We start from the raw sequence: 12935 nt of genomic DNA, 5'->3' as shown, positions 1-12935 counted from the left end.
TTCCTTTTATAGGTGACTTGGTGGAACGTGCATGGACTCACTCTTATTCCACTCATGTAGTTTTGTCAGTTCAAATAGGCAGTTGGATTTTGACTATTATATTTTCAACCTTTTCTATTTTTTCTTTTCTTTTAATGCGTTCATCAACATGTGGTGAATACTGAGCATTAAATGAATACACAAAAAAGGATGTCAACGAGGGGATATGTCATTAATTGATGCATGCATGACAAATATTGTATGATATATATTATCCGAGAACAAATATGCTTTCACACATTTCTATATCAAAAACTTTTTTTGTTAAGCATAAGGATGAAAGTGAACAGTGATAGGTCATAGGTGGCAACTGGACAATGACAACGTCTCTGGTATGTGAAATAAAAAAGAAGACAAGGTCTCTGGAATGTGAAATAAAAAATTAATCAACGAAAGAGATTAAATCTTATTTTATCCCATAAAAAAATCAACGAAAACGTGAGGGGTGAAAAAGTTGTTCTGACGCTGTCTTTAGTGACGCAAATCACCACTTTATATTTTTAATTACTCGTGGGTTTTTAATAAGCCGTGTATGCCTACCTGCGACCTCATATGTCATATCGGGTCAATTGTGGTTTCTTTTTTATTCTCTGAAAATATTCTAATTTGTAAGTAACAACTTTTTTTATTTAAGAAATTCACCTGATCCATTTATTTATTAATCAAGGCCATTCCCTATTTCCATTCATTTGCTTTAACCAGCATTAATAATAGAATGATTATATTGACTTGATGACGATGCCCTACGTCGGCGTTGAATCTTCTCGATCACTTTCACTTTTCAACCCAGAACGTGGAAGAGGGTCGTTTTAGTGAAGCAGTCCCATTCAGTGTAAACTTTGGTCACTTATCACTAAAAAATCAAGAGAAGTTTTGATCGCTTATTGATGCCTGCTTCATTAGTTAAATTAATTAACATCTGAGTGTTGACCGCTGTTTCCAAATTCCAGGTATCTTTTAAAAAGTGTACGTCTAGCTATATAGTTGCTATATAATACTATAATGACCCTACTATTATCTCCACTCTTACCATGGCTTCTATTCACTCAAAGTTCTTTGCCATCTTCGCCCGATTCCTTTTCTGAAATGAAGGGAGAAATATTATGCAAAACAAGTTAAAAAAGCAACATGAAATCATAACTATATCCTTTTGTTAGTGTAAAAATAATATTTCTTTTATCTAGTAATGAAGAGGATCCCTTCCTCTCTATCACCACTAAAAAAACAAGAGTTTCTCTCTTTATAGCAACCCCACCATCAATCATATCTGGAAAAGTGTATAAAACCTTTTCAAATTTTATATAGTTTGTAAGTAGTTATTTTGAATTGGTTTTCTTTTTAATTATCCTTTAAACTTTATCAATTAATAAAATTGATTCATACATAAAGATATTATTAAATTACTAATAAATTAACTAGGAAATAATTATCATTAGACTCACAATAATAACAATGTAATAATACATTAATACATGTTGGTCATTATTGATGACCGACTGAATCTATTGTCAAAATGTCAATTGACTAGGAGAAGAGAACAATAAATTTCAAAATTAAAAGTTGTTATTAACATAGAAAAATAGATTTTATTAACATAGAAAAATAGATTTATATATCAAAATAAAATAATAACCATCTAATCATTGATGTTAAAAACAAAATAAATGTGTTGAAATTTTCATTGCCACTAATCTAATATTATCTTCATATATTAATCAATTTCACAAAAAGTAAAATATAAGGATTAATCAGAAATAAAAACTAATTCATAATAAATATTTATAAAAGATATAAAGTTTATAAAGAAAGTATTTCCATTATTGTATTTTCTATCAAATAGTGAGCCACCATCTTAACTTGTATATCCTCGTCATTTTTAATATTAAGATTCCGCCCCACATGACAATTATATTTATAGGATAATCACTTGGCACAAATTAGAATATCCAAAGGTTGAGACTTGGAAAGCTTCATCACAAATCATAAACGCACATTAGTGCGCCACCAATTCCCATCAAATATTCCTTAATTTCGTGGGGTCAAAAATAGAAACTCCTCTTTTCTCTCCTCTATACAACCCCTTTCCTTTAACCTCAGCAAACTGAATTCTATATGCATTCCCTTAACCCAAAACAGTATATTCTGTCTGGTATTTGAAATGTGAATAAAAAAGTCTCATAAAGTAGATGATTTAAATAGAATACAAAATCTATTGCATTTTTGGTTAAAATGTGTGTTAAGTCCAATTATATATTTCTTTGACTTAGTTCATAGAAATATATAGTTCATCAATGAAGATCTCCCAACATTTTCTTGACAAGGGTAAAGGAAGAGGTGGGAGAACAGAGGGAGAGAATTATGTGGGCCATCTTATTAAAATGGTAGGAGTGAACCAATATGACTTGTTTATACAAGAGAAAAGAAGAAAGAAAAAAGCTTGTAAAACAAGTAACACAGACCTAACTAGCTAATTCCTAACTTCATAACCAACTATCATCATCCAAAAACATCCTCTAATATATATTTAATATCACCTCAAACTCGTGAGTGAAAATTTTCACTCTTCTGCTTGGAATTGATTTGAAGTAATAACAACGCTTAACCACTTATGACAGAAGCTATATCATCAAACGCTTAATCATCCATAGAGAAGCTATATATTTACTTAACCACTATGGATAGAGGTACCCATCCAATGCTTAACCATCCATGACAAAAGTTATATCTGAGCTTAACAATCATGGACAGAAGTGAACCAACCATTGATGATGAAAGAGAGAGAATGAATCAGAATCTTGATTCTAATGAGATGTTTTAATGATGAATAAGAAATATGGGTAAATGAGGAAGAATAAGAAAATGATATAATCTTGTTTAGGATAAATTGGTCATGGTACTCCATTCTTAAAGAGCTTGAGGATATCAAGAAGCTAACTTATGTACTTGAAAAGAATTCTTGACCAAAATCAAACTCCTTTGATGTGAATTTGAAGGTCGATGAAGAAGCTGATAATGAAGAATTCAGGGCCATATGTATTGGTCACTAAAATTCAGAAGCTTGAGCACCAACAACTGCATCTCTCTACTGCAGAGAAAATTGTGAGAGAATAATGAGCATTCTTGGTGGTTTTCTTGATGGTTTTGTGGAGTTTGGCCGTGGTGATGAATGAATTGATGGAGTTTGAATGATTATTTGGTTCTTACGTGAACCAAGAAAAAAAACTTTCATCGTGCCTGTAGATATGTAGATATTATAAGTTGAGGAGACTCCATAGAGCAAAATTCCACAACTCTGATGCGTTCAAAGCAGAAGCGATCAAATAATTACACTCTGATACCATATTAAAATGGTAGAAGTCATGCATGATTGAGAAAAAAAATATGAACAAGAAAGAAGGAAGAAAAAGAGAAAGAATATATAATCAAAGCATTCATTGTAATGTAACATTTCTCATTATTATCATTGAATTGAATGAGTAAGAAATGAACCAATATGACTTATTTTTATACAAGAGAAAAAAAGAAAAGAAAACTTGTAAAATAAGTAACTAACACAAACTTAATTAGCTAATTCCTAACTTCCTAACCAACTATCATCTTCCAAAAATATCCTCTGGAATATCTTTAATACATCTTTTTCAAAAACCATCCTTTTTAAAAGAATTATGCGGCTTTGAGTTTTTCATCACACTGAAGTAGAGAAATAATTCTGCAAACTAAAACTAAATTTCTATAATTTGTGTTATTACTTGTTTTGGGTAAAATTAATAGATTTAGAAGTTTATTAATAAAACGTACCGTAAAAATTGATATCGGGTGCTAACACCTTCAGTCTTTCAGGGTTGTACATACGTTAGGTTGAGTGTGAGACACAAAAACATTTTTGTTGTTAATTCATATCTGATTTAAATTTTATTTGTTATTGTATTCCCTAAAAACTAATGTTTGTCCTATCTATTCTTATAAGATGTAAAGTAAAAATATGAAATTACGAAACTCTATAAAAAAGACTTTGCGTTTCCATAACTTTATTTTATTGAGGATAAACATTAATTCCATGCTTCTTTTCAAGAGGAGATATTTTTTCAGAGAAAAAAAATCTTTTAAATATAATTGATATGCATTTTAAGTTAATGTAAGTGGAATTTTTAAAGAGAAAATATGTATATATACTATATCTTTTAACTTTTAACTCTTGTTTTGTGCCAATAAATTGGGGGTATTTTGGTCAGTGTAACATTGGGATGTTTTGGATAGGGATGGCAACAGACGTGGACGGAAGTGGGCGGGCGCGGGTAGTATTTTCCCGTGCCCAAACCCGCAATATTTGCGGGTACCCGTGCGGGTGGTGGATATTTGCGGGCACCCACGGGTTTTTAATTTTAATTATATATTTATATAATTGTAACAATCAATATGTAAAAGTAATTGTTATATGAATAATATGATATTATATGATAAATTTATGATCATATTAAATAAGTTTAATTTATTATGAAATAATAATAAAGTATATGATATATAATATTAAAATAATAATAAATATATAAAAAAATTAACTAAAAACTAAATATATAAATTTGCGGGTACCCGCGGGGGTATCACAAAACATACTCACGCCTATAAGCTTTTATTGTGGGTACCCTTTATAGATATTTACATGGGTACTTACGGTCGGATTTTTTTGCCATCCCTAATTTTGGATTTATTCTTTGTAATTTGTTGATGATTTAAATTTAGAGTTGGTCTCTATCTCATTATGAATGAAAATTTACCATTTTAATTTTTGGAAAACTACATCTCATAATCTCCTCAAAGTATTAGACTTTCTAGTAGGGGGAGAGGATTTAGTTTCATCACTTTAGTACTTAAAAAACCTAAGTTAATGATAGATACTAAAATCATAATAAATCAGAAAATAAATCTGTTTTTTTGGACATTGATCATTTTCTGTAGGGACCAAAATGGAAAATTTAGACTAAAAATATTTAAGCTTATATTTAATGGAAAACAAATAATATCTAAAGAATATAAAAGTTGTCAAGCTAGCCAAATGGAATAAATAAGGAAACAAATACAAGACAAATAACAATAAATATCTGGTGTTTGCTAGCGCACTTATTAACCATATATACCATGTGTATAATATCTATATCTATCAGTGTACTATGCATTGAGTCAAGATTTATATACAATCAATATATTATCTATCATTAATTTAGATTATTTTTTGAATAATCAATAATAATTAAATATAAATAGTAGATAATACAATAACAATATATAAAACTCATACACTATCACTAAATACATTTTCTCATATACTATTGTAAGAGGTTCAAATCACTTTTATTCCTAATGAAAGTTATCTTTTGGACTACTTTACTCTTAAAGAATTGATATATTATCTATCATTATAAAGTTTTAAAAAATTGATATACAATCTCTTCCCTTATATTCTGCCATCATATACAAATGTTGCCCATGTTGATCCATGTCAATATTACCCCTTCATCACCAAGTTACATGGTTAATTGAGATATTATCATGCTGACATGGATCATGGTCGATCAGTCATCACATAACGATAGAAAATTGTATGGAGAGGTGAATTTTAAATTCATAAACACTATATGAATCAAAATTGTCAAAAAAACATATAAGGACTAATCATAAAATCGACCTTATTTATTGGAAAGAAAAACTTATTTAATCTTAAAGATATGAAGCAATAATTCAAATGATCATTAAATTAAAAAAATAGTAAAATTATAATATATGAGTGACGAATATGTTTTTTTACACTTTCGTATATCACAATTAGGGTTGCGGACATTGATTTAATATTGATGATCATTTCATCGCATATGTCTTAATCTCACTCTCTTCGATTGTTCTTTTTCTACCACCTACTTCCTCCCCTTTCGTACACCATTCACTCTTCTATTGTCTTTGTCACCATAGTGTAGCTTTGCTAGCTTTTCCATTCTTTGTACACTAAAGCAATGGCTCCAAAAAGGCGCTCACATCAATATGTAAAGGGTGATGCTAAGCACAACCATAGAAACAAGGATGATAGTTCTTCACAATCATCGAAAGGCATCAACTATATAAAATTTGATTTTTCTTACTTCATTTTCATCTAAACTTATGTGGTTTTTATTGCTAACAATTCATTTTTTTAATTTTGTTTGACATTTCCTTCAGAGCAACATGGAAGAGGATCGGCGCCCACTAAGCACAATGATGAGCATGTTAGGTAATTTGTTACAAAATAACAGTATCTTATATACTTACCTTTATTTGTTCTTTTTTAATAATTGGTCTTGTTTTTGCATTTTCAATGTTGGCTTTGATTACGGATTGGCAAGTTTTATTCCGTGTTATGATTTCCCATGTCATTTTATGATGATTTTGAGTTTACATGTTGCTTTGAAGTGTTTTTCGATGGTTCTAAGGTTGGCTGAACTCTTGCTTTTATGGTGACTAGTGATGGCAAACTAGTTACGGGTATAATTGTGGTAGTTTCATGTTAAGTTTTTTTGGGTCCTAATATTTGGTAAAAAACAAACTACGGTTAGTCTTAGTTCAACTCTTGTACCAACTCTTCTAGGGACAAACACATGACCTAAACTTGAAAGGACTTTTTTGTGTGACTAAGGGCCATAAAATCCTAGCATGATTAGCTTGTAAGGAGAAAATCCCACAATGGTAGACAAATAGGCTAAGGGCAATAAAAGTTGAAAGACCATACATAAACTTGCAACTTTGAGATTATTTTGGTTAAAATGTTAAACTCATTACCATAATTCTTCTATTTGGTGATGAAAGATCAAGAAGAATGTTTTTTTGTTATTAACAAGGGTACTTATTCACCTTTTGGATAACAACTAATCTCTTTCTGGGTATGTGATTATTCTTTCCAACAAGTGTCATTCCAATGAATCGAATCCTTGATCTTTTAATCTTTTCAGGAAACTAACAAAGTCTTACACCACTAGACCAATGTCTTTTTGGTATGTCAACAAAAATATATCATAATACATATTTTATCACAATAATCTAATCAAGTAAAAAATGTTACAAAGTATTTGTGAGCTTACCTTGCTGAAATGATTTTTCACTAAAAGCATGCATAGTTTATATTTGGAACTATTTAAAAACAAAAAAATAGCAAAGCATATCGTATGTATCTTTAAGTGGGACATTTTGAATTCAAATAAGATGTGTAATTTCAATATTAGTTCTTTAAAAATAAAATGTGTACATACCTGGGAATTCTGGGCATCAAACTACCACTTTTGTATTGGGAATGTTAAAACATCCTAGGAAATTAGGCACACGCTTTATAGGAAAACTTAATGGGACATACTCATTTCTTGCTTCAAGTCAAGCACATATATGGAGTTCTCAAATGATAGACTCATAAAAAATGTGTTATAACTAGCGCAAGCCAATCATTATGTTATATTGACTGTATCTTAGGTATGCAAATAACTCCATAAATAAGCCGAATCAAATTGAATCAGAGTTCAGTTTGGTTTAGTTCGATAAAGATTGATTGAGTTCAATACTCGACTCGAGTTTAGTACAAGTTATTTTTTTAGCTTGAGTTTGATTCGGTTAAGTTTGCGAATTATTCAACACAATGTAAATATATACTACGCGGTACATTACCGTGTCAAATATTGGTACGTTACATGTATACTATGTGCCTTTCTATAACTTCCTATAAATTCATTTTTAGTGTTGCTTCTTATAGGTTTGAATTAACTTTATTTCACCTATAGAAGAAATACTCAAGTATAAAATTGTCTTGTATTTATTTTAACGTAGTTAATATACATTACCAATTGCACTTCTTTTCTTTTATTTAAAAAGTAGGAAAAGAGAATAAATTCAGAAAAGAATGGTGAATCTCTATTATAATGATAAAATTGTCCTTGAAATGGGTGAAGGTTTTACTGACTTGAGCAACTGCATTTATAAATACATCATATGCTGCTTATGAGAGAAGTTTCTCTTTCCACATCGAGTACATCTCCAAACGCTACGGTTAATAGACTGAAAGGATATGAGTTCCCTTCCCAAAACGCTACACAAGTTTGATTCCAAAAAGCTTGTGTGGCTATGCCAAATCTTCTCACCAACGCATCTCTGGTTGCATGCTCAATGTACAAGATTGTTCAATGTTAATAGAATGCCAATAAGCTAAACTATATTTCTCAATAACAGATACCTATCTTTCCTCCTCTTGCATTACTGGCCTTCGCAAAAAAGAATATTATTATTATCAGCAAAGAACATTAGAAAAAAGGTCCATATTTGTGTAATGATAGCAGCAGAAACAAGATATTCTTGATATTTATTTTGAATTTTAATCTAGCAGTCACTTTGTTTCTCTATAAAAGCATCGAATGACTTCAAGGTAGCATAGGATGCGGTTTTTGTCTCAACAAAAATATACTTGGGTCTTTCTACTACAATAATCAATATAAGTAACAATAATCTTTTGCTACAATCATGTGCTTGTACATCAAAATGTATAGACAATCTCTAACCACTTCCTCACTTGAAAAGATATTTCCAATAAAAAAACTTTCTGGTTTTGAATGTGACTCTTGTTGAAACCTCAAATACTGGTTTTGAATGTGCCCACAACCTTATGTAATCATTTTAAAATATGCTTCACTACACCACTATAACTCACTCTACAAATATACCTATACCATTTATCTTTGTTGCTAATGTGAATCTATGATGCCATAACTAACTATGATGGCACTGATGAAATTGGACTAATTAGGCTGCTAAATTTTCGGCTGAGTCCATATGGTGGTGACCCATGTCCTTCAAATATTATAGTATAAATTTTCATAATACTATGTTGATGCTTTATTTACAGGCAGGTTGTTTTAGCATTGCCAGCAGTAGTTCGATGCCCTGAATGCTCAGGTATGTACAAATTTTATTTTTAAAGAACTAATATTAAAATTATACATCATACTTGAATTCAAATTGTTGCTTAAAGATACATAATGCTTTGCTATTTTTTTATTTATTAAATAGTTCCAAATCTACTATTCATGATTTTAGTGAGAAAAAAAATCTTTCAGCAAGGTAAGCAGACAAATAGGTTATAATAGTTTTTACATGATTAGATTATTGTTATAAAATATGCTATCATGATATGTTTTTGTTGAAGACATTAGTCAAGATATGACCCTTAGTCTATTGTTTCCCATTGTTGGATTTTGTCCTTACAAGATAACCATACTTGTATTGATGATGCAAGATTAGACATTTTTAATGTGTATTATCACTATCATTATCATTAAGCTGCATGTCTTTTATATGTGTAGCCATCATTCCAAACATAGGTATACCAAAAAGCCCTAGTCGCTTATGCAAAAAGTGCGGAAAGAAATCAAAACGACAAAAGAAATGTGCAACCAGTCGGAATGATGAAGGAACAAGAGGCTTGTCTCCTATTGATGAGGATATGGAAATCAGACCAGAAAGTAGAAATCTTGAACAAGCAGCCACTACTGTTGTTGAAGTTTCAGATGGGACTAGTTCAGAAAATCATCTTGATTTCAGTAGGAAAATCAAAAGTTCATCGAATACATTTACTTGGGGAAGAAATGGTGCAAGGAGTAACACACGAGCCAAAAAACTTGCTGCTTCTAGAAAGGAGCGTATGTCCAGATTGATTGATCATCTTTGTAAAATAGAAGAAGATGATGACGAGGTAATTTTTTTCTATAAGTAGGCACATGATAATATCTTCCCAAACGTTATTTCAAAAAATATAAGGCCAAGATATATCCGAAATTGTAATATATATGTAGAGAGAGAGAGAGACCTAATAGCAAAATTTATATGGAGACAAAGAGCTATGTGATGAAAATGATTCATTGTGTTTCAAAGTAAGTGATTTTCATGTTTTGAAGATGTTGGGAATGATTTTCTTATTACTCATTTTATCTTTCATGTATAAAATTTATCTTTAACCATAACCATAACCTCCTTCACAAAATTCTGTAGTATCCTCCATGTACTAAAAAATTATTAATCATTCTTTTTAATCATTTTCTTTGTTATCTTTATTCATCATACTATTTTTCCCTCTACTTTGGCTATTGAAATAAGCTAATATGTTTCATAGTAGGTCCATGCATACTTTTCATATATTTTTCTTCATATTCTTTTATCTGCTATAACCTGATCCCAACATGTTTTAATCAATGAGTATTCCTTCCTCATTATCACTCTCTTCTTGAGTGACATAACTGATTTACTTTATATTATTTCAGTCAAACATCTATATAGAACTTGTATCTTTTGAAGAAGAAAGAGTTAGAAATTTGCCAAGGCCATACCTTTGCTGTTGCCCTTCATTGTTAGTGAAGCAACTAATCCAGGTTGTTCTCATCATATCTTATGCAACATTTCTCTCCAATACATCTCTTATTGATTCTAATTGTTAAGCTATCTACAGTATGTTGCATATCAAACATCATTGCAAACTGAAGAAATCGAGTTATACTTGCTAAAAGAGTGTCCAACCAATGTTACAAGAATTGAAGGCACAATAGACACAAGTAAACATCAGTGCCAATTTCTAACAAGGAAGGAGGATAATTTAGCTGAACTGAAAATCAGTAATGAAGTTCATGGCAATCTGGTAATTAATTTACTCTTTAGAAGTTGACAATGTATGGTTGGTATATATATTGTAGGTTTAAATATGTTTTTTGTCCATAAATGTAACAAATTTTGATTTGAAAATGATTTTTTGTTGTTTTTGTTCTTACATTTTTTTAAATATTTTGAAATCAGAATTTGTTAACAGTTTTGGATGGAAAATGCTGCTAAGGGAGCCCATGTTGGCTATGCTACATATCTAGTCACATCATCTATTTAGCTTTATGTGCTTTCATTTTAATCCCCATAATTAAGTTAAGTAATTTTGATCTTATTCCGTATAAATTATCTAGTTTTAATTCTATATAGAATCTACATACACATTAACATACATCACTTTATATCACAAATGTTTACTATCTATTTATATTTTAATCCACCTTGCTTACTGCGCGCACACACACACTGATCCTGTTATGTGATCGATGTGAAAATAATGTGTTTCCAGAAGATGTGAAGGAAGAACAATATATTCTAAACAGTAAATAAAATAACCATTTGTTTCCTTAGTTTTACCATTGTAATAGTAGACAATGGTCTCTCTCTTACCCTTAATCTTAATCTTGTGTTATTTACAGGTCATAGCTTACAAGAAGAAGATGTGGGACTTGAATGAGTTGTTGCCTGAAGATGAATGAGCAATTACCTAAACTATTAGTTGCTAGTGCATATTACTGGTGCTAAACATGAAAAACCTGATTGATGTTATTTGTCTTTCTAATTTAATATGCTAAGCACACACAATAAAAGACTTGACACATTAAACTTAGAATTTTTTGTCGATTGTGTGCCTCTATCATTTATTGTTGCCATTAGACATGAAGGTTTAAAATTGTTGCCATTAGACATGAGGTTTAAAATTGTTTTTGTTACAGTTAGGATATGGTATAATCTAACTTTGTATGACATGATCGACTATGTTAACTACTTATTATTTTTTTTGTCTACAAATTGAAGCTAATTATCAGTGTAATTTTAGGAAATAAAAATAACAAAAACCAAAATTTAATGTCACGAGATGAAATTAACTGTATGAATTGAACAATGTTAAAATGTTTGTCATATATATGTTAATTGACAAAATATTGGCCTCCACATCTATGTTGTGTTTCATGCTATATAGAGTGGGTCCTAACCACAAGTTAAAGGGGAATATTTTGTTAGGTAATGGGGCATCAATATAAAACTTTGTTAAATATTTATGTTATAAATCAACAATACTAAATAAAAGAAGCATTTTGAGAAATCCACTGCCCAAACTTCTAGATAGCGTTTAGCAGTTGATTTGAACCTTTTAAAGCTTATTGCAATGTAGATTGTTTTTACTTTCCCGCGAAAAAGATGGTTGGTACATGGTAGGTCTGGGTCGAAAAATTGACTAGGATTGCCCGTTCAAATCTTGGGAAGCCATGATTTGACTATTAGCCTGGTTAGGACAGAGCTTTCTACCTAATAGAGTTAATTTTTGGATGATAAATATATTCAACCTTATTAGAGCAAGTGAGAAGACTGTTTTAATGATTTGAGCTTATGAAAAACTAACAGCCTTTCTTTTTTTTTTTTCCTTAATGAGGAGGCTTCCTCCAATATTATTTGACCTTGCGGTATATATGGTTCACAAGATTCAACCTACTCTCATAGGAGAAAAGTATATATATATATATATATATATATATATATTATCAATTCATTATTCACCATTTATTTTAAAATATTATTAACTTTTCGAAAAAATTATGCAAATTAATGGTGAATGATATAATCAATGTATATAAATCTTTAGATAGACAATATTACAATCATTTCATAATGTTAAATAGAGTCAAGCTAGATCCTTTCACATATTCATTAATGGAATGTAAAAATATTAAGTTTTGATAAACAGTAAAAACCTGAATAATGATTAATGAACCTACTCTCATTTTTAGACTCGAGTGTTTGATGCAGCATTAACCTATACCAGGGGGTTGTGTTCACGAGAAATGGGTAAACCTAACCAAATTGGCGACCTAAATTATCCCACTGAAAATATTTGAGATTTTCTTATTTCAAAAAGTACTATTACTTTTTGCTCTATAGTTTCCACTCTTATTTTTCCAATACATTCATCTTTTATCTATTTTTCCCTGCATATATACACTCATCCAATAAAATAATATATCGCCCATATTTATCTTATATTCTTTTTC

General features: G+C 30.2%; 1 protein-coding gene across 1 annotated transcript; it reads left to right on the top strand.

The window, feature by feature from the left end:
• LOC109361919 (putative E3 ubiquitin-protein ligase RING1b) lies at window positions 6045-11384 on the top strand. Its single transcript, XM_019607443.1, has 6 exons — window positions 6045-6138; window positions 6247-6298; window positions 8945-8994; window positions 9402-9790; window positions 10541-10726; window positions 11325-11384. The coding sequence occupies exons 1-6, from the start codon at window positions 6045-6047 to the stop codon at window positions 11382-11384; spliced, it is 831 nt and encodes a 276-aa protein (XP_019462988.1).

The sequence above is a fragment of the Lupinus angustifolius genome, chromosome LG12 (genome assembly GCF_001865875.1).
Source record: "Lupinus angustifolius cultivar Tanjil chromosome LG12, LupAngTanjil_v1.0, whole genome shotgun sequence".
In the NCBI taxonomy this organism is placed as follows: domain Eukaryota; kingdom Viridiplantae; phylum Streptophyta; class Magnoliopsida; order Fabales; family Fabaceae; genus Lupinus; species Lupinus angustifolius.
Note: the sequence above shows the minus strand (reverse complement) of the source record. Positions and strands in the feature narration are given on the sequence as shown.

What these genes read in the sequence shown, in the direction of transcription:
- LOC109361919 (XM_019607443.1), top strand. Translation starts at nt 6,045, where the DNA reads ATGGCTCCAAAAAGGCGCTCACATCAATATGTAAAGGGTGATGCTAAG. An exon ending in CACAATGATGAGCATGTTAG is followed by an intron (nt 6,299 to 8,944) that starts GTAATTTGTTAC and finishes CTTTATTTACAG; the next exon opens with GCAGGTTGTTTTAGCATTGC. An exon ending in TCGATGCCCTGAATGCTCAG is followed by an intron (nt 8,995 to 9,401) that starts GTATGTACAAAT and finishes TTATATGTGTAG; the next exon opens with CCATCATTCCAAACATAGGT.